This window comes from Urocitellus parryii, chromosome 1 (assembly GCF_045843805.1).
Source record: "Urocitellus parryii isolate mUroPar1 chromosome 1, mUroPar1.hap1, whole genome shotgun sequence".
Classification (NCBI taxonomy): Eukaryota; Metazoa; Chordata; class Mammalia; order Rodentia; family Sciuridae; genus Urocitellus; species Urocitellus parryii.
In genome coordinates, this window is record NC_135531.1 from 58,819,263 (window position 1) to 58,840,803 (window position 21,541).

The 21,541-nt window shown below is 38.4% G+C and overlaps 1 protein-coding gene across 1 annotated transcript in view; it reads right to left on the reverse strand.

Annotated features, from left to right (window-relative positions):
• Window positions 1–21,541, reverse strand: part of Arhgef28 (Rho guanine nucleotide exchange factor 28) — a 248,065-nt gene that overhangs the window by 143,305 nt on the left and 83,219 nt on the right. Inside the window, exons 4-6 of the mRNA XM_077795966.1 lie at window positions 15,170–15,353; window positions 12,618–12,798; window positions 9,578–9,647 (exon numbers count right to left, since the gene is read on the reverse strand). Of these exons, the coding sequence (XP_077652092.1) occupies window positions 9,578–9,647; window positions 12,618–12,798; window positions 15,170–15,353 (435 nt within the window). The remainder of the gene's footprint in view (window positions 1–9,577; window positions 9,648–12,617; window positions 12,799–15,169; window positions 15,354–21,541) is intronic.

Here is a 21,541-nt window from a genome sequence, read left to right on the forward strand (position 1 = left end):
TTTCAATTGGTTTTAGTATATTCAGAGCTATGCCACATCACCACAATCAAGTTTAGGACATTCTCATTACCATAAGAAACCCCACATCCATTATCTCATATCTCCCCAACCACACTACCACCCACTCCTGCAGCCCAGCCCTAGGCAGCCACTAATGTACTTTCTGTCTCAATGGATTTATCCTGGACATTCCATATAAATGGAATCACAATATGAGATCTTTTTTTGAGGTCTTTTTTTGGGGGGAGCGGGGGTACTGGGATTGAACTCAGAGGCACTTGGCCACTGAGCCACACCCCAATCCTATTTTGTACTTTATTTAGAGACAGGGTCTCACTGAGTTGCTTAGTGCCTCAATTTTGCTGAGGCTAGCTTTGAACTCAAGATCCTCCTGCCTCAGCCTCCCAAGCTGCTGGGATTACAGATGTGCGCCACCAAGATCTTTTGTGATTGTCTTCTTTCACTTAGCATGAGGGATTCAACGTTCATATATGCTGCAGTACTGTATCAGTAGTTCATTCTTTTATACTGATAAATAGTATTTTGTTATATATATATATAACAGTACTGTATCAGTAGTTCATTCTTTTATACTGATAAATAGTATTTTGTTATATATATATATATATATATATATATATATATATATATACACACACACACAACATTTTGTTTATTAATACCTCTGCTGATGGACATTTGGGGTGGGTTGTTTCCGCTTTATGTCTATCATGAACAATGCTGCTATGAACATTCATGTACAAGTTTTTGTGTATATGTGCTTTTATTTCTTTTGAATATATACCTATATATACCTACGGGTGAACTTGTTGAGTCATATGATATTCTGTTTAATATATTCTTCTTTTTTTTTTTTTTTTTTTTTGGTGCCAGGGATTGAGCACAGGGCCTTAGCCACTGAGCCACATCCTCAGCCCTTTTATATTTTTTTAGACAGGACCTCACTAAGTTGTTGAAGGTGTCCCTAAGTTTCTGAGGCTGACCTCAAACTTGATATCCTCCTGCCTCAGCCTCTCTGGTTGCAAGGATTACAGGGATGTACCACCATACTCAACTCTTCATATTTAATATATTCTTATATAGATTTTTACATCTCCTACACAATCTTGCCCCATTAAATCTCAAAGTAAAAAAAAAAAATACCAGTTGTGGGGAACAAAAAGATACTTGCAGCTTCCAGATTTGGTTATAGTTATCAATTAAGCAGAAGCTCCAAGTCTTATATTTCAAAGTGAAGTAAGAGCATAATTTTGATTTAGAATACTTTTTGTCCCTAAGACTTCAAGCTTAGATTCTAGTTCAGTTCAAGAAAACGTTTAGCTTATTTCAACTTCATTAGAATCCTTCGCTGACTCTCCTGCCTGCTAACCTGAGCCAGCTGGAAGAAAGGCTCCATAGCAGATGTGAACTGCATTTGTTGCCTCTAGGTGAGCTCTGAGGAGCCTCTGAGCCCTGAGCTCACACATCCAGTGGTTCAGCTAACCGATCTCTCAAGTTCTCTATAGGTCAAAGTTTGAGCCTTTAATTCCGTGATGAACTGGGGGTAAGGAAGAGAATTTGGATTTTTATGTGAGAAAATACTGATATTATTATAATAATATGCAAAATGAGCAACCGACCAGCTTGACATTCCATCTTATCTTTGGTCCTTTAACAACAAAAATTGGTCCTTTTAGGAGAAAAAGACTGGCAAAGTCACTCTATAAAGAAAACTCAGAAAAGGATGAAGTATTCTGTAAAATGAAAGAAACAACTATAAATCATTTCCTGGAGCTGGGAGACATGTTCTCTGTGTATTTTTAAAAAATTTTTAAAAACTGACATATTCTTGTACTAGGGGTGTGGCATAGAGTGTGGTAATTTGATAGATGGATACATTGTGTAATGATCAGATCAGGATAGTTACCATTCCCATCCTTTGTTTTTGGAGGCTATGAATTCTTCCCTTCTAATCTTTGTAAAATACACATTGTTGTAAATGATAGTCACCGTGCTGTGCTGTAGACACAGAATGGATTCCTCCTGTGGAACTGTATATTGATGCTGTCATCCAAACTCCCTCTAGCTCCTCTTCTCTCTCTTCCTACTTTGTCTAGTAATCACTGTTCTACTCTCTCTATGTGGTCATTTTTTTTTACTTCCACCTATGACTGAGAGATGCAGCATCTGTCTTTCTATGCCTGGCCCATTAAATTATGTCAAAATGCCAAAATCCCCTACTTGTAGGTAAATGACACTGATCAAGGCCTTGGATAGAAATTCAACGTGAGGGTTAGGATATGGTTGTGTCCCCGACTGAATAATCATCCTGCAGAAAGTTTTCAAACTGCTGTCCTCAATCCCCCAATCCCCAGCTGTCCTGGCTTAAAGGACCTATATTTTGATAAAACAATTGAACCACATGCAATAGTTCTAAAAAACCCTGAGTTAGAGTATTTAAACTGAGAAATCTTGGGGAAGAAATTGTGTGTGGATAAAAACACTCTTGTCTTCCCAATGCCTTGTAGGAAATAAGGAGAATCCACCATGCAACCCTCTCTGTATCTCACAAATCAAAGCACACAAGTAAGGGCCATACCTCCATCTAAAAAATGCCCAGGCAAAAACTCGATTTACCTCTAGTCATATAAATGGTCATGTTCTGGTATCTCAAAACCTATGCCTTTATAATTGAACTCAATATAGGCAGGCATTGTGCTCAGAACCAGACATCATGTGCTAAGCATTGACCTCATTACATACTGTATTTTTGTATTATTTTTACTATTAAGTAAGTATCATATGACACCCCCACCTCTACCTCCATCGGCCATTTTCTGCAAAAGCAAACACAGCGGGGTAATTTGCATAGTGCTGAAAATCTAGTCCATGGCAGAGCTGAGGCTTTAGCAGAGCCTGCTTGTTGCAGGTATGTGTCATCTAGACAAGCCCGTGCATGCGGGTCACAAATCTCCCTTCATCAGGATTTGAGACAGATTACCATCTGGAATAGAGCTCCCTGCCAAGCAATGATTCTGATGTTTACCACTTTTTCCATCACACAAATGCTAGAGAAAATTCTAGAACAGCACACCAAACACTTAAACCAATAGATCCTCTGTTACATGGGGGTGGTTGGTAGGTTGTAGGGTGGTGGGTAAGAGGGTAGACTCCTGACCTGACTTCTGACAACCTGGGCAAGTTGTGTCACCTCAGACAAGTAACATAATGACCTCTGGGTACTGCCACTTCCTCATACATAAAATGAGAAAACTGATTCCTGACTCCCAGAAATGTCCCTCCCAAGAACTGCTGGTATGTCTGTTCTGAGTGTGCACACTTCATTCAGCTCAGCTACTCACATAGTGCAGCTACTCACAAATGCTTCACGGAAATTAATAAAAGAAAACTCTTTGAGAGGGCTTTTCTCACTTTGCTCCTTCTTCTTTTATTTATTTATTTAGTTTGGGTTTTTTTTTTTTGTTGTTGTTGTTGTTGTTGTTGTTACTGCTGTATAATCAGTGCCTAGAACAATGCTGGACATAAGGCGGGCACTCAAATCTTTACTGCATGGTTAGGTAAAGGAGCCTATAGGACCCCTGTCCTCTCAGACTGTGTCTTATGTTTGGATCCATGGCCCCTCCTGCAGATCACATCTGAGCCTCTGCCTCAGTCCTGGAGAAAATAATGTCATTCTCTCTTTTTTGTGATTGGAATTTGTTTTCTTGTTAATGAAAATATGGGGGGGAAGTCAACAAAGTTACAGACCAGAGACACAAAAGCTGAGACAGCATATCATACAGATGGTTTCTTTTAACTATAAAAGAATAAAAAGAAAGAAAGCAACTGGATTTATATAGTGGTAAGTGACATCGTATTTGTTCTTGGCTTGCATTATGGCTATAGATTCTAGGAGGGCAATAGCTCTCCAAAGAAATATGATCTATGCATGCCATATGCATGTATGGATATAATACACCAAATCCCATTAATGTACAATTAATATATATTAATTCATTTTTTAGACAAAAACAATGTCAGTGGAGGTGTAGGGAGGCCTGTAGGGTCTTGAATATTCAAGGCGATCACAAGTAGTTTGAAAATACCACCCTGGATCCTGTCCAGTGTGACATTACTATAGTGATGAATGCCAAGAACCCAGATGATAGTGAAAATGGAGGAAATAAGTCCAGAGAGAAGAGGGTCAGGAGAAATGAAGAACAGCCTCATTCTTCAAATTGCCTTCTGGACATTACTTCCATGAGATGTTGAGAACTACAGAAAGGGGTTCTTAAAGGCTTCTTTAAGCTGAGGATCTGCTAAGCCAAATAAGGTTGCATGGGTTTCCTGACTCATCACTTCCTAGAACTTATGAAACACTACATGCATTTGCATCTCCAGTGTGGGGTTTCATATACAGCATTTTCTATTTATTTGACCAAAGATTTTTTTATCTTTCAGAATATCTTATGAGACTTGTGTTCTATACAATGCTCTTCAGGCATTCCTAAGGTGGAGAGATCAAACAACAACAAGAAAGCAAAGAAAAACATAGATCCAGTTTGTGGATTAATAAATACTAATGGTCTATTAATCTGAGCATATTGAAAAATGAGATGACTTTTGGGCCTGTTTAATTCATTCAGGATAGCTTCCTATTATTCTGGAAGTGCAATTATAATCATGAAATTATGCAAACATAATTGGTTCATAGGAATAATAATAAAATCATTCATTGCACCCAAAGGCAGAAGACTTAATTTCCAGGCTAAAGTTATAACCTATTACAGCTACAAAGGCAAGCTCTTCATCCACTCATTGCCCCAAAAGGCATAGAAAAGCACAATTCATCTAAAAAAATCTTCTAGTAGATCTCAAAAATAGTTTATGGTTAAAAGAAAAAGGAAGGAAGTCCTTATGCTTAAAATGCTTTGTTCTTTCAGTTACATCTCTGAGGGCTCCTGAATGGACAAAACTGTTTTCGTATTAGCTGAATACTGCCCTCTGCTGGAATGTGAATACAGCTTCTAATATTCCTTCAAGGGTAGTTAAATACAAAAATGTATCTAGATGTACTATAAAATACACACATTATTAATATGAAACTAAAGGGAATTAAATTTCTACCCATTTTTTAGTTTAGTGACTGCAGCCCTCTTTTTTATTTAATTGATTTTATTTTTTTAAATACACAACAATGGAATGCATTATAATTCTTATTACACATATAGGGCACAATTTTTCATATCTTTGTATGTAAAGTATGTTCATGCCAATTCATGTCTTTATACGTGTACTTTGTGAGGTTTTTTGCATTACAATTCTTATCACACATATATACCACAATTTTTCATATCTCTGTTTGTACATAAACAAAGATATTTGACACCCAATTCGTGTCTTCATACATGTACTTTGGATAATGATGTCCATCACATTCCACCATCCAACTGCAGCCCTCTTTACCTGGCTGCCTCACAGGTCCATACAAACTCAACCTGTCCAAAACTGAGTACATTTTGGGTCAATTCTGCTTGATATAAGGCCTATCCCACCTACAGACATACCTCAGGAAAGGAGGAATCAATTAGACTTCTCCCTCACTCTGGCTCCAATTAGACCCTGCACCTTCAGGAAAGGACTCACCTGTCTCCACCTCTCCCAGCTCGTTGCATTGCTATGGTGCAGCCCATCTGCTGCATTCTTTTCAGCAGACCCTGGCTGGTTCCCAGATTTCCACTTGGCCCTGCAAATCTATTCTCCATACTCCCTCCAGAATGACCATTCTAAACTAATAATCTAATCTAATTGTTTCAAACAGCTGTAGAGCAGTCAGGGAGGAGCTCCTATTCCTGGCCTCTTATATATGTCCTGCCAGTCTACCTGCCTCTCATGCATGTATTCCTGGTATCACCACCACCACTACACACAGATGTATATGTACACACAAACACACATACTCACATACATGCACACACACACACACACACACACACACACAAACCCCTATACTTCTAAGACTAAAAAATGACCAGCATTTCCCCTGATGCATCCTCCAGTTCAGGAGTCCATACTGCATGTATTTCCACCATCTGGAAGCCTTCCCTATATTAGTGCACAGCTCCAGGGGGCACTTCTTTCAAGAAGCTTCTCCTGATCCATCCACTGTCAAGTCTGCAGTATGCTCACAGTGTGATCTGCAAATGACTCCTAGAGCAATTATACTTTTCTGAGAGAGCTTGTTTTCTCATCCCCAAACCCAAACTGGAAGCCCCTTAAATATAAAACTTGGAATTTAAGTACTTATTTAGAGTTTGGTTTTTTTTCTTAATTAGTTTAAAGGGGGATACAATGGAGAAAAGATATACAAGATGATAAAAAAATTAGAAGTTGACTTAAAAAAAAGCACTGGCAAAACTGGAATCCATATGTAGCTAAATGAAATTAAACCTCTCTCACCCTGCACAAAAATCAAGAAATAATAAATGGAATGGATTCAAATTAAAAAGCTTTTTCTCAGCAAAGGAAACAATTAATAAAGTGAGGAGAGCTATGTATGTGTGTGTGTGTGTGTGTGTACATGTATATCTGTGTATACACATCCACCTCCAATAAAGCATTAATCTCTAGGATATATAAAGAACCCAAAAAACTTAACAACAACAGCAAAAAATAAATAAATAACACAATCAATAAATGGGCTAAGGAGCTGAACATACACCTCTCAGAAGATGATATGCAATCAATAAACAAATATATGAAAAAGTGTTCAACATCTCTAGCAATTAGAGAAATGCAAATCAAAAGTACTCTAAGATGTCATCTCACTCCTGTCAGAATGGCAATCATAAAGAATACAGGCAATAATAAATGTTGGCGAAGATGTGGTGAAAAAAGTACACTGATACATTGCTGGTGGGATTGCAAATTAGTACAACCACTATGGAAAGCAGTATGGAGATTCTTCAGAAAATTTGGAATAGAACCACCATTTGACCCAGCCATCCCACTCCATGGTAATACCTAAAGACTTAAAGTAAGCATACTATAGTGACATAGCCACATCAACGTTTATAGCAGCTCAATTCACAATAGCTAGACTATGAAACCAACCTGAGTGTCCCTCAATAGATGCATGGATAACTAAAATGTGGTATATATACTCAATGCAATATTACTCAGCTTTAAAGAAGAGTAAAATTATGGCATTTGCCAGCAAATGGTTGGAGTTGGAGAATATCATGCTAAGAGAAGTGAGCCAATCCCACAAAACCAAAGGCTGAATGTTTTCTCTAATATGTGGATGCTAATTCACAATAAGGAGGAGGGTATCAGAGAAGAATAGTGTTACCTTAGATTAGGTAGAGGGAAATGAAGGGAGGGGAGGGAAGGAGATGCAAGGATAGGGAAGATAGTAGAATGAAACAGACATTATTACTTTAGGTACATATGTGACTGCATGACCAATATGATTCTACAACATGTATACTCAGAAAAATGAGAAGTTATATCCCATCTATGCATAATATATCAAAGTGATTGAATGCATTCTACTGTCATGTATAACTAATAAAAAATAAACTTAAAAATTAATTTTTAAAAAAGCAAAGGTAGAGGCTTAAATGAAAAAAAAAAAAAGGACAACATAAAATGTAGTGCCCTAGGTATTTGCAATTGGCAGGCCAGTGACAGCTTCATGGCTAGTACCAGCCAACAAGAAGTAAGAAACTTGATCAGTTATAGTTATAGCAGTAAAACTGGGCCAGGTGCTCAGGGAAAGCCAGCATTCCCCACAATAGACCAGGAAGAAGTTTCTCCTCTCAGTCTTGAAGGATGAAGCATGAAAGAACCCACTAACTCCTTAGGCAGGCAGACCCCTTATTCCTCCCCAACACAGCCAGCAGCACCACCCACAACAAGGGCAACTCCACAAGCCCCAAAGATGTAGGCTAGGTAGGAAGCTCAATTGATCAGGACTGACCCAGGAGCAGGGACATCATGGACAGGCCACACAGACTTCTAGCAGCTCACCATAGATACTTCTTATCTGGGACAACTTTTCTACAAACATAGGGCAAAGAGTTTATTATTATGCTATCTGATAAATCCTGTTTCCAAGTTGTCAATTAAAAGCAGGATCAAAGTTATTAACCAGCTGTTAACCTTGGTAGGGTAGAAACGAGGACATTGCCCTGTTTTACCTCCCGAACGGCAGCATCTAGCATGGAGATTCTCAGCCCTGTCAGACCAATGTCCCTTTACATTAACAGGTATTTCATAATGGTCCTTCACTACCCTGAAATAAAATTAATAGACAAGACAATTCTACCTCTACAAATACATATAACATGATCTTCACATGAAATTTCAAAAAGTCAAAATCAACATAATACCCTAACTAAAGTATGAAGCAAAAGGAAAGCAACTGATAGTAAGATATTTTGTATTTCAACATACAAAACAATCTCCTTAGCTGCCTTGGAAGACACAATGATGTGGTCAGACGTTTGCAACTATTGGATTCTCTCTGGAAACCAGAATTCTTTCCAGACAAAAAAATACAGGAATATGCAAAAAATAGATGAGAATGCTTCCTAAGATAAAAACTTGTGCTTATTATTACGATTTATTAACAGACCAGATTCAGGTATACATGGAAAAGAGGGAACTATATGAATTACAGTAAGGATTGAATACCCTAATAAATTGCCAAGTTGGAGAAAATGAAGATTAATGGTATTCCTGCAGGTGAATTGGTTCAAGGGTGGCATCAGAATGATTTTGTGTGCTAAGATGGAGAACAATGTAGTGGTAATGTATTATAAAAATATCTTCCTGTGTAAACTCCTGCCACTAGAATTGTGCATTCAGTCTTGAAATTAGCTCTACAGGGCAACTCTTAGGAAGGACTGCCTGTACCTTGATAAGCATCTAGGACCCCAGCCCCTTACTTCTAAATGCCAATGGTGCTGCCCACCCCTTGTGCCAACCAACATATCTTAATGATTTTCAAAGCTTCCCTTTAAGACCTGGTGACCTAACTTAGAAGAGAAGTTTCACAAAGGTTAAATGAGCAAAAGAACGAATAAAGGAAGGAAGGACTAAATAAATGAACAGACTGAACTTTCATAATTTTCCTTCACTACCCCGAAATTAAATTAACAGATAACACAATCTACCTCTCCAAATATTTGTAAACTGATCCTCACATAAAATTTTTAAAAACCAAAATCAACATAATACCCTCACTAAAGTATGAAGCAAAAGGGAAGCCACTGGCAATAAGATATAAACAATCTATGTGTGTCCAGAGAATGCTCAAAAGATCAAGAATGTGAAGACCCAGCCAAGGGCTTGCAAACAGCACTCAGTGAACATTAGTGGAAGAAAATGGAAACAAACAGTACCCTGCATTTGGTGCCGTCAGAGGATCCAGGGGCTTTGTAATCACCACTAACCCCAGATCTTGCCTCTGAGATTCTTAGTTCATGCAATTTTGCCACGCACTTCAGCAGACTGGTTAGCTAGTTAGTCCTGGTACTTTTCTAGTTGCCTAATGGGGCAAAAGCATACGTACCTTCTTCAGTTTCTGCAACTCGGGAAGGCATAGTTGGTCTTTCCTCTGGCCTGACTTCTTGCTCAAGAGCCTAAGAAATGAAGGGGGAAAAAATCACTGAAAACTATTTGAGACTTCTGATATACAACAAAGAGAGAAAAGTCACAATCAAGAACCTGAGAGCTGGGAAGTCTGGGAAAGACAAGGGTAGGTAAGAACTGCTGGGAGAACAGTCACTGTTCCAGAATAACAGGGAGCTAAGTCAGAGAAATCCAGGGGCAAGGGGGCCAAAGCTGTCCCTTCCACTAATCCTTGACTGCTTCTGCAGGTCACAACAATCAGAAAGCTCTCAGGAATGTGATGCATAAACCAGAAAAAGAACAGAACATCTCTGAAACTGTTAACAAGGGACACTGCATCTGCTCACCAGTAGCAACCCACACCCAGACCCTACGATGTAGGGACCTTGGAGGGTTAGATGACAGGATAGGACCACAATCACAGGTAGGATCCAGGATGTCCATGGACCAAAAAAGTAGAAAACCACACCTTGAGCTGCAAACTGGCACCGAAAGTGCAAGCTATACCTGCTGAAACTAAGTTGGGAAGCCTTGCAAAGGCCTTAGAGAAAAGCTGCCCTCTTGGGACCATCTGGATTTTCTTTTCAGACAGACTACTCACAGCCAGCAAAAATGTGAAAATATGCAGAATCACTTGCTGATGTGCCAAATGGTGAAAGAGCCCAAAAATGCATTAGCACATGTTCCAAAATAAATCTTCAGCCTCCTTGGGTGGGAAACCACACAACTGATACAGACCCCTGAATCCTACCAAGCATGCTTCAGCCCAGTGGATCTATTGCCTCATTCTGACCATCTTGGAACAGCATCCTGAGGCCAGAGCAAAAAATGACATGAGAAAATATACAACTCATTGACCACAAAAGGGCAGGGAATGTCTAGTCACACACCCTGTTTGGGCTACTAACTTGCCCAGCACCTCTTCCAGGATATGGTGTTCTCTCTTCCAGAGCCTCCAGGGACTTAAGAGATGGACTAGAGTAGTTCAATACTAGGGGGTGCTGAGGAGATGGAAGTATAAGAAATGGGGCTGAAAGAGGGGTCTCTAGGCCTGAGACATTCACCTGCACCGTGTTTACCTGAGGTCAGCCTTGACCTTGAACCCTTATCTTTCAATGAGGGGAGCTGTCAAGCTTATGCAAGAAAAGCACAACAGACAATGTTGGTTTCTGATTACAAAACATGAAATAAAGTACTATTATTTTTGGAAATGGAATGTGTGAATACTTCACTTTTATAAGTGACTTGGAATGCCACCTCAGAGAAATTTAAATTTACTGGTTGTCTTATTAATTTTAGCCCAGTTCCACAAATAAATTTTCAGCTATCAGCATTCTGATTAATAGGAAATACTTTGTTAAACAATTAAGAAAAATTAATAAAGGATACAGCTGACTTTGCCTATTCAGGGTTAAGTGTATGGCTTAATGGCAGAGTATGTGCATGTGCAAGGCCCTGGGTTCAATCCCCAGTGCCAGGCAAATCAACAACAACCAAGAAAGGATTCTGCTTTTTCTTTAATTTCTTAATATTTGTCTTTACAGTTTAGATATTTAGCACAAACCTGTCACTTTAACATTTAATACTTATTACAAATTGTCATGCCACCACTATAAACTGCAATATAGAGTGAAAACCTGTAACCTCTGTGGCTTCTGAAGGGGAGCACCACGCTAGGTCGAGTGCATGGTAAAGCAAGCTTGAGTTTCCACAGCAAATTGTCCACTGTTGCTCTAGAAGGCTGCAGATAACTGAGCAATGCTCAAACCTTAGACTTAATGTGTCTCCTTGTAAGAGACTGAGTTTGAGTTGTGGTTCAGCCCCTCACCTCAGAGCCAAGTCATCTAAAGCTAACACATAAAAATAAACTTTTAGACATGTAAGATCCAGTAAAGCATGAATACTTTCTGTACAAAATCTATATATGGTCATGTAATATTTCTTATCCTAAGTTGTAAAGCTTTAGTATGAAAAATCCATAATAATTACCACTTGCTTACATTTAAAATAACAACAAACCAAGCTAAATAACACTTTGCCTAATAATAATTAAAATATGTTAAATATTCTTTATATTTTTTTAGTCACATTCTATTTGTTTTCTAAAAAATAATAATAGTAATAACATATCAGGTCATTAACTAAAATAATTGAGTAAATTAGAAAAAAAGAGGCCATTGTCAAAATAATTAACATGAGCCTAGCAAGATATATTACAACATAGAACAAAAATAAATACTTGGGGTTCTTGAATAGCATATTAACATCAACAACTCAGGATTTATCCTCAATTCACAGACTTATCAGCTATCAGTTTTACCTGAAGTTAAGCAATATTAAGGTGGTGACAAATATACTAAACCTGCCTATCTTTTAGAACCTGAACCCCAGTTTGAGACTTTAACTTGGGTTCATTAATAAAAATGAACTTAAAATATAATGATAATGATTATAAAGAAAGTAAAACATTTTAACTCTGAAATGGGCATGCTATGATATGAAGCTATGATAGCCCTCAAAGCTGGTCATGATGGAAGGGGGAAAATCTCTTTGGAAAAAAAAACTAAGTTCTTACCTGTTCCTATTTGTATGCCTGGGCTTAACTACATCTAAACCACAAGGAAGCCCAGGAGTGGATATATACACATACAATAGTCCTAAATGCAACTGCTTTAGTTGAGAATTATAAAGCAATTAATAAGTACAGATAAAACATCCAGTGTTAGAATTAAAACCCAACCATGGGTGGGGTTGGACTCAGAAAAGTAAACAGGAATATTATACAAAATACTGTTTTCCTGATAACAACATATGTAATCTTCATTCTATTGATCTAATAGTTTCCAATTCCATGCCCCCCAATGTTTCATTAGAAAGAAAGTGCTACCCCCCAAAAAATACTGTTCCTAAAACCATGAATAGATGCCTGTATTCTGTAAAGGAGTGTGCACTATTGTGTACCAGAACATCTGGGCACAAACCTTGACAAGAAAGGCTCTGTCCCAGAAGTATTTCCGGAAGAGTTTAATATCTGCCTCCAACAAATGCCCGGCTGTGTGGTTAAGGGTCAGAGTCAGTGTTTCTGATGAGTGAATGTATTGCAGGGAGGCATCTTCACTGAGCCGAACTCGAGAAAAGCCTGGGGAACACTTGTCCTGAAAACTGAAACATCACAAATCAAAATCCATGCACAGTTTCTGAAATACCACCCCCAAGATTCCAATTCCCTTAGCTCCCTGATATGACAAACCCAACTGACAAAATAAACCTTGAAAATCACCTACGTGCAACAAATACATAAGCTCATGAAAACAGCTACTTAAAAAAAAACTATAGACACCCAGAGAAGGGTCTATGGAAAAGATATTGAAGTATACTACGTACTTTAAAGATTTAGATAAACAGTGAAACATTACTAACTCAAACATAGAAATTTACCTCAAAATTTCATTCCCCTTTTAATCTGAAAAGATGCCTCTCCCTTTAATGGAGCCACATGTAGAACAAATTAACTGGCAGCCAATAGTTTATTAGATGATTACAGTGGAAAACAGACATGCTCTCCAGGGAGTGTGGTGAAGCTTGGATGTTACAAACAAGTGAGGTATTCATAACACACTGGTACCACTGTTGCAAATCACTTTCTCATGCAAATTAAAACATGCATAAATTTAATCATGTCATATTCTTGAATACATTCATTAACAATAGAACAATATTCCCAAGTTAAATTCTTGAATATAAGTGGATTTTTCTGTTCTGTCATGGCAAAGAACAATTGCATATTCATTAGCTATTAGTAGGCTTCATGGTTAATGTCCCAATATTCTAGATGGGTTATCATGCAATAGCAACAGTAAAGATGCCTCAGGATAAAAATGTTAATGTTCAGCATGTTGTCACATCCCAAAAGGTTGTTCCCAGATTCCTCACTTCAGTTCTGTGTCTCTTTCCTCTTCTAATATGACCTTATTTTGCCAAAAACTGGTTGCTTTACAAAAATATATTCTACAGATGGTGCCTAACTTACAACAGTTTAATAATTTCTCAACTTCACAATGGTATTAAAACTACATACATTCATCATAAATCTTACTTCAAATTTTGAATTTTGGTATGTTCCCAGGCTGGGCAGTGGCAGCAAGCCACAGTTCCCAGGCAGTCACTCAATCACAAGGGTAAATAATCAATACTCCATGGTGGACTGTGTTGCTAAGTTATGCTGCTGGTTGGTTAAATTTAATAAATTCATTTTCAACTTAGGGTTATTCAATTTGCAATGGGCTCACAAGGACAGACCTATCAGATGTCAAGAAGTATCTATATTTCCACTGAAATAAATATTACTGCCCTCATCCAGAATGATAAAAAAAAAGAGATCTACAAAGAGAAGTTGTTACTCTAAGGCTTGAGGAACCTCCCCAAATCTTCACACCAATTGATGGCAAGGATTCTAGAATCTTCCAGAAAAATTCCCATGCCAACACCAAGCCACCAAGGTGAATGGACTCTGAGCCTGAGGAGTAAGATCCTTGTCGTTAATTTAGAAATGGAAGCTTCATCCTATGATCAACATTGAACTTACATACTTTTAATTCCATCCATGGATGGATTTATTAAGCATGCAAGCTTTTAAAACACATAATTTTTTCTTGCATGAAGAAAAAAAGATACAAAGCTACCAACATATGAAGAGCTGGCCTCCAGGACCTCACTGAACCATGAACTAAATATCCAGGATGACTAAGTCAAAGGAAGCATTCTTGCCCCACTAGCTAAAAAGTGAGGTCACGTTAAACCAAAGATAAAGGAAATTCCCTTTGGATAGGCTTGTCTCTTGATTGATGGTCATTTGACCAAATAAGAAAAATAAACAGAAATCTCCAGTTTTTACTCTAACATTCTCTCATTCCCCATATAACCATAAATTAGTTACATTGAGTTCCATGAGCCAAACAAGAAAAACCAGTCTACTATGAGACATTGTGTAATAATACTCTAATAATATTTATATAGTACTTTATAATTCTTAAAGTACTTTTCCAATTATATTATATATTTGACCACTCATTAAATCATGAAAATCAATATATACGAAACCTTCTTTCGTAAGTTAAAAATAATGACCAATCTGAACCGTTCTAAATAAAACAATATACTCACAATTCACAAAAGTGTTGATAAATCATCAACATAAAGAACCTTATAGTTAGCAAGTTATTTCCTTTATATTATTTTTCTAGACCCTAATGACCATCCCACTGGCTAAATAGTACCATAAAGTCCGTCTGTTATTCATTGATTTAACAAAATGTATATTCTTTCAATGAAAATCATGGACTGGGCACTGTTATAGAAATATTGCAGTGGGTAAAACAGATAAGGTCCCAGCTTTGTGTCTGTATGGTACAAATGAACTAAAAGTAAAAATCATACACCAACATTAACTTATGATTGGGTTATTTTTTTCATAATGCTTGGCAGACTTTACAGAAACAGATGAAGAGAGAAACTATCAAGCATCTGAACTTACTTGGTGATGTCTTCCACCAGCCTGGAGTGTCCACCATGTGAAGCTAAGTCCAAGGGTGTGGCGCCTTCTTCATTGGGTAATGCCAAGGCCTGCACTCCCCCAGGGAGACACAGGAAGAAGTGGAAAAGCTTAGCCAAGCCCCATCTCACAGCCAAGTGTAGAAGAGACTCTCTTTGTAGAGATACTGCAGAGAAAGAAAAGCATGTGACATTAGTTCCTCTGTCGTCACAGTTCATTTCATACATTTTATCAAAGAGACAATGTATTTAGACATAATAAAAACGTCAGAGCCATAAGGAACTGCCAAAGCACCAAATCCCAACACCTCACTCTGTGAATATGGAGAGGGATTTGTCCAAGGTTAGGGAGCCAGAAGATGCTGGAGCCAGATCCACTTTTCACTGGTATGATTTTTTGTTCACTGTCTACATATTGCCATCGCTGTCTCTGCACATGCAGGAGGGTCATCTAAGGAAAACAGGTTCTAGGGAAAGACCACTCTTTGGTAAACAGATACTTGTCAGCTTCCAAGATCCCTGAAGGAGGGTCCGCTACTCAGGCAGGGCAGGCTCTCAGAGGCCAAGGCTATTAAGGAGCCTCTGTTTCTACCCTTTATCCTCAGTGCTGTTTCTCCCCTGGTGAAGCTACAACAAAATGGACTTCATATATCCAGAAAATATGAGACTATGGCCTTTCTCAAATCTTACAGTGGTATTTGGTCATCTATTAGATCCCTGAGCTTATGTCAATATTGCCAAAGCCAGGCCAGCTGTGCAGCAGGCTAAAACCAGGCCTTACCGGATGCCCCTGGACACCCCTTTGCTGGACAAAGGGCTCCTGGTTGGTCTGTGTCTTGGTTTCCCTTATGATGTTTGCTTCTATGCATTATGATTGGTTCCCAGCTGGACCACTCTGCAGGTTGACAGGTCCTTGGTGCTTCTATTTCTAATACCCTAGCATAGTCTGGCAAACCAAAGCTATTCCTTATTTGTGGAGTTAAATGGCGATCAGCTGTTAAAAATCAGAATTATTTGTGTGTTTAGATTAGCTAATTTGTATAAAGTTTGTACACCTGTATTTTTCTTGCAATGGCTCAGTGCCTGGAACACGACTCGCCCATAGTAAACACTGTATTATAAGTATGTAAAAGAATAAATTTGCCCATATTTTAAAAAAAAAAAACTAAACTAGTCACAAGCTGGCTATGGTAGCATAAACCTGTAGTCCCAGCACTTGGAAAGCTGAGGCTGGAGGATCTCTTAAGTCTAGTAGTTTGAGACCAGCCTGTGAAACATAGTGAGACCCTGTCTAAAATAAATAAACAAATAAACAGATAAATAAAATAAAAACAAGATAGACCCATGAACTCTATAGGCATTGGCACACCTTAAAATATGCCTCATTTTAACCTAAACATGAAATTACCAGCAAGATCTGTTGCAATGAGCATGCAGCAAGAATGTGAGCCTTACAGAAACTCCAGTCATGTTATTGACTGTGTGTGTAAACTACAAAGAGCCAGACAAAGCTGTGTAACACCAGACTGAAAGGACCAAGAAGTGGGGACTCTGTCTTGTATGTTGTAGTATTCCCAATCTTAGCACAGTGCCTGGGATGTGGGATGTGCTCTATATTGGCTTATTAGATGAATGAATAAATGACCAATAGCTCTTCCCCTGGTGAATTCCTACAAAAGTTAGCTTTTAGTATTTGACTACAGCTGCTGTAGGTAGCATCTGTTGTTCTTGGTTCTGCCTCAGATACCTCTTGAGCAATAGTTGAGAAAAGAAATTCTGTACTCCCACACACAATTGGGACAAAACCACCTGCTTCCCCACACAGCTCACTGTCCATATTAACATGATTTTATGTTTCCATTGTCTTCACGAAGATAACTTCACTATTCCCAGAGACACTTGCTCAGGCAAATGACTGATTGTTCTTACAGGGACTTCCCCCAAGACTCATCGACTCTTCAGTAGGAAGTCTCCACAGACAGTATATATAAAACCAATTCTAAATTGTATCATGATCCATACAGAAACCCTATCAGATTCCTTCCCCATTTGCCATTCCCTGACACTCAACCCCCAAATTAAAAGATCTTCATTCAACCAAACTGCAATTCTTAATAAATTCCAGCCTTGCCATTCTACCCTCTCCAAGACTCTGCTAAGACCCTGTACAGAGATGTCCCCCTCACCATAGGGAATAAGCTCAGCTTTGTCCTACCAACAGGCTGTGCTGATGGTATGTAATAGGCCAGTATCCAACAGCACTCTAATTTGAAACAACTAGGAGGAAATACTCCACTTCACAGGAATACCAAAGAAAACTGATTAGTTTGCATTCTTTATTAGTTTATACTGCTATTGCTATTTCTAAATCTAGATCAATGAACATATGGCTTTATATTTCAAATATGTAAAGAGCACTTATCACAGTGAAATGCTACCCAGTTCTCTTTATATTTGTTCCATTATCTGTCTGTTTGACACAACATAGATCTCCCCCATTGAAATGGCATCAAAAATGCCAAAACATCTAAAAACATACAAGGTAGCACATTTGCTTCATGTACTAGAAATTGTTATCTTTACAAAACTGAAAAGATAAACTATTTTATCCTACAAGTTTTTATCCTGTAAGTTTTTGCCTATTCTACTAATTTGATTGTTTTATTATTAAGAGATTCCCAAGAGGACATGTTTTACTTCCTTTTTAAGGTAATAACCAGGAAGAGACTTGTCAAGATCAGGTAATGAGATGAACACACACATGCACACATGTACACACATACACTCACAGCACATCTCATCAGCATGAGATGCTACCAACCTCACCTGCATGAGATTTCTAAGGCGGAGAAGCCTCTGTAAATCAGGTGAAAAAAATGTTCCATGGTTGTATAGGCTGCAATACAATCAAGTGGGCACATCTAAACCCTTCATGTTCCTTTTTAAAATCATAGTGTTTGTAGAAACAGACAGGGTACCAGCTGTTTAGATGGTGTGCCCTGCGGTACCTGCTGCACTGCTCTAAATACCATCAAACCCAGGGTGCAGGGCACCATGCTCAACCTGACCTATCATGACATACATAAATATTTCTGTTTCATCTACCAGGAGATCCTTCCAAGCCAGTCCTGCTAGTCCAGCTCCCAGTCCTCTGCTTTCAGGCTCCATCTTCAGATCTGAGAGAACAGCAAACAGGTGGAGCTGAACGGCTCATTGTTGACCTGACACTCTCACTCTCTCTCTCTCTCTCTCTCTCTCTCTCTCTCTCTCTCTCTCTCTCTCTCTCTCTCTCCCCTCTCTCTCTCTTCTTTTTCCCCTCCTTTCCTCCCTCCCTCTCTCCTTCTGAGCCTCTCCACTTACGGAGAGCAGGAAGGCAGGGGAAGAGAGGATCTTCTGATGTTTAAAGAAAACAAATAAGAAACTGACCTAAGTGTTTTAAGAGAGAGCTGTCTTGTTCAGTACAAGAGTTCAGAGCACAGAAGAGGGCAAACAGCTTGAAATAGGAAGCATCATGACATACATAAATATTTCCACTTGTTGGAGAGTTTCAGGTTTCTTAAGGGCAGCCAGGAAAACAAACTGTGGAAAGGGGTTATACAATTTAGCAGAGATGGGCTGTTTAATTAAAACAAAAAAATTTTTACCAAATAAATATGTGTCTTCCTGTTTAGCTGGTACCAGGAGTTATTTGAACTAATGTAACCAAGGCAGAATTACTAATAATTGCTCTAACAGCAAACATTAAAAAGTATTACCTCTAACATCCTGGCAGCACAATCACTCAGACACAGAAAGGAACTGAACAGGCTGTGTCATTGAATAAATGATTCCTATTACAACACAGTGAAGGTCCATCTGCCCCAGACAGGGAAAAATCAAGGCCCACTCTACAGAGCATCAACTTCTTTGCCATAAAATGAAGTTGTTACAATAAAGACCTCAGTTTCTTTGAGTATCTAAACATATCTTGACTTTGCCAGGCACGGTGGCACACACCTGTAATCCCCAGAGACTCTGGAGGCTGAGGCAGGAGGATCACAAGTTCAGAGTCAACCTTAGCTACTTAGAACCTGTCTCAAAGTAAAATTTTTTTTTAAAATGGGGACAGAGATGTACTTCAGTGGTAGAGCTGCTCTGGGCTCAATCCCCAGCAACACACACACACACACACACACACACACACACACACACATATACACACACAAATGCTTTCACTTTATGGTGAGCAAAGATTTATGAAAAGCAGCACACACCAAGAACAGGAATAGACAGTTTGATTGTTACTAAGAGAAAGTGATTTTGTTTTCTTGTCAGCCTTTGGAATCACTATTGTACAAGGTCTGACCATAGCATTCACTTGGAAGAAAATTCATCTTGGAAGATTTAAATATTAACCTCTGTTGAAGGTTCACCCACAACAATGAATGTACCACTCTGTCAGGGACAGTGATAGAGGGGAGGCCATGGTGGCAAGAGGTATGTTGGAAATCTCTGTACCTTTTACTCAAATTTGTCATGAACTTCACCTGCTCTAAAAATTAAAGCCCATTAATAATAAAATAAAATAATTAATCAAGCCCTCCAGAACTCAAAATCACTGCTTGAAATATAAATTGGTACAAACACTTCAGAATACACAGTGGCATTATCTAATACATTTAGAGAGTCTAGTATCTTATAGTAAATCCATTCCATTCCATAATCGTCCCATCCTTTATATGAATCCTAGCAAAGAACATACTTCACGTGCACCAGGAAACATGCATAAACATGTAAAGTGTTTGAAATTAGAAACAATCTTAATGTCCATCAGCAATGCAATAAATTGTAATGTAATCATACATTAGTATTCTAACAATAAAAATGAATTCTAGCCAGGGGTGGTGGTGCACACTTTTAATCCCAGCAGCTCAGTAGAGTGAGACAGGAGGATCACTAGTTCAAAGCCAGCCTCAGCAAAATCAAGATGCTAAGGAACTCAGTGAGACCCTGTCTCTAAATAAAATACAAAATAAGGCTGGGGATGTGGCTCAGTAGTCAAGTGCCCCTGAGTTCAAGTCCCAGTAGCCCCCCCCCCACTAAAAAAAATAAAAATAAAACTAATTCTAGGCTAACAGAAGAAGATAACAAATATAATGTAGAATGGGATAATTGAAGTCACAAAAGAATATAGAGGATATATTTTAATAAATAAGAAGCTCAAAAAAGCATATACCTATGTGTATATTTAGGGGGAAAACTATAAAGAAAAGCAGGAAAGTGATTGCTGTAAAAGTCAGCATAATACTTCTGAAGGAAAAAAGGAGAATGTGACAGGAAAGACAGAGGGGAACTGGTCCTTCTGGCGTTTGCTGGTATGCGTAAGACTCTTCTGGTCTCTTTCCCCTCTCCCTCTCTTCCATCTCCCTCCTTCTCTTTCTCAAACACACATAAATACACATGCACACACATAGGGGGATGATGGTTTTTAAAAACACTAATGCCAGGTGTGGTGGTGCACACCTGTAATCCCAGAAGCTCAGGAGATGAAGGCAGGAGGATCCCAGGCTCAAAATCAGCACTGAAGATCTATCTGTTAGCTAAAAGGAATGTCAGCAGAGAATAGCAACAGCAATGGTGATCTGTGACTTTTAAAGTTATCTTTCATTCACATTATTTACTGCTAAGCCAGGAAACAGTATTAGACATTTAGCAAAATCTTAAAGCTAAAATGTGATGAGTCCAATAACCTATAAGCAAATGATATTTTTAAACTCAAGTTAATTCAGAAGTACCTCTATTTTGTAGGGCTTAGTAATGTTTCATATTTCTGAGTGCAGCCATTGAAATGTATCCAATAAAGTTTTGGGGAGACTAAAACATAGTGTTTTAATTTGTATCCATCCCATTTTCTGATTCTTAATTTTACTTCTTGTGCTTTAGGAGTCTTGTTAAGGAATTCAGATCCTAAGCCAACATGGTGAAGATTTGGGCCTACTTTTTCCTCTATTAGGCACAGGGTGTCTGGTCTAGTGCCTAAGTCTTTGATTCCACTTTGAGTTGAGTTTCATGCAGGGTGAGAGAAAGGGGTTTAATTTCATTTTGTTACATGTGGATTTCCAATTTTCAAGCACCATTTGTTAAATAGGCTATCTTTTCTCCAGTGAATGTTTTTGGTACCTTTGTCTAATATGAGATAACAGTATTTATGTGGGTTTGTCCCTCTGTCTTCTATTTTGTACATTTGGAAACAATTAATAACATAAAGAGAGAGAAAGCCTACAAAATGGGAGAAAATCTTTACCACATGCACATCAGACAGAGCATTAATCTCCAGAATATATTAAAAAACTTAACCCCCCCCCCAAAAAAAAAC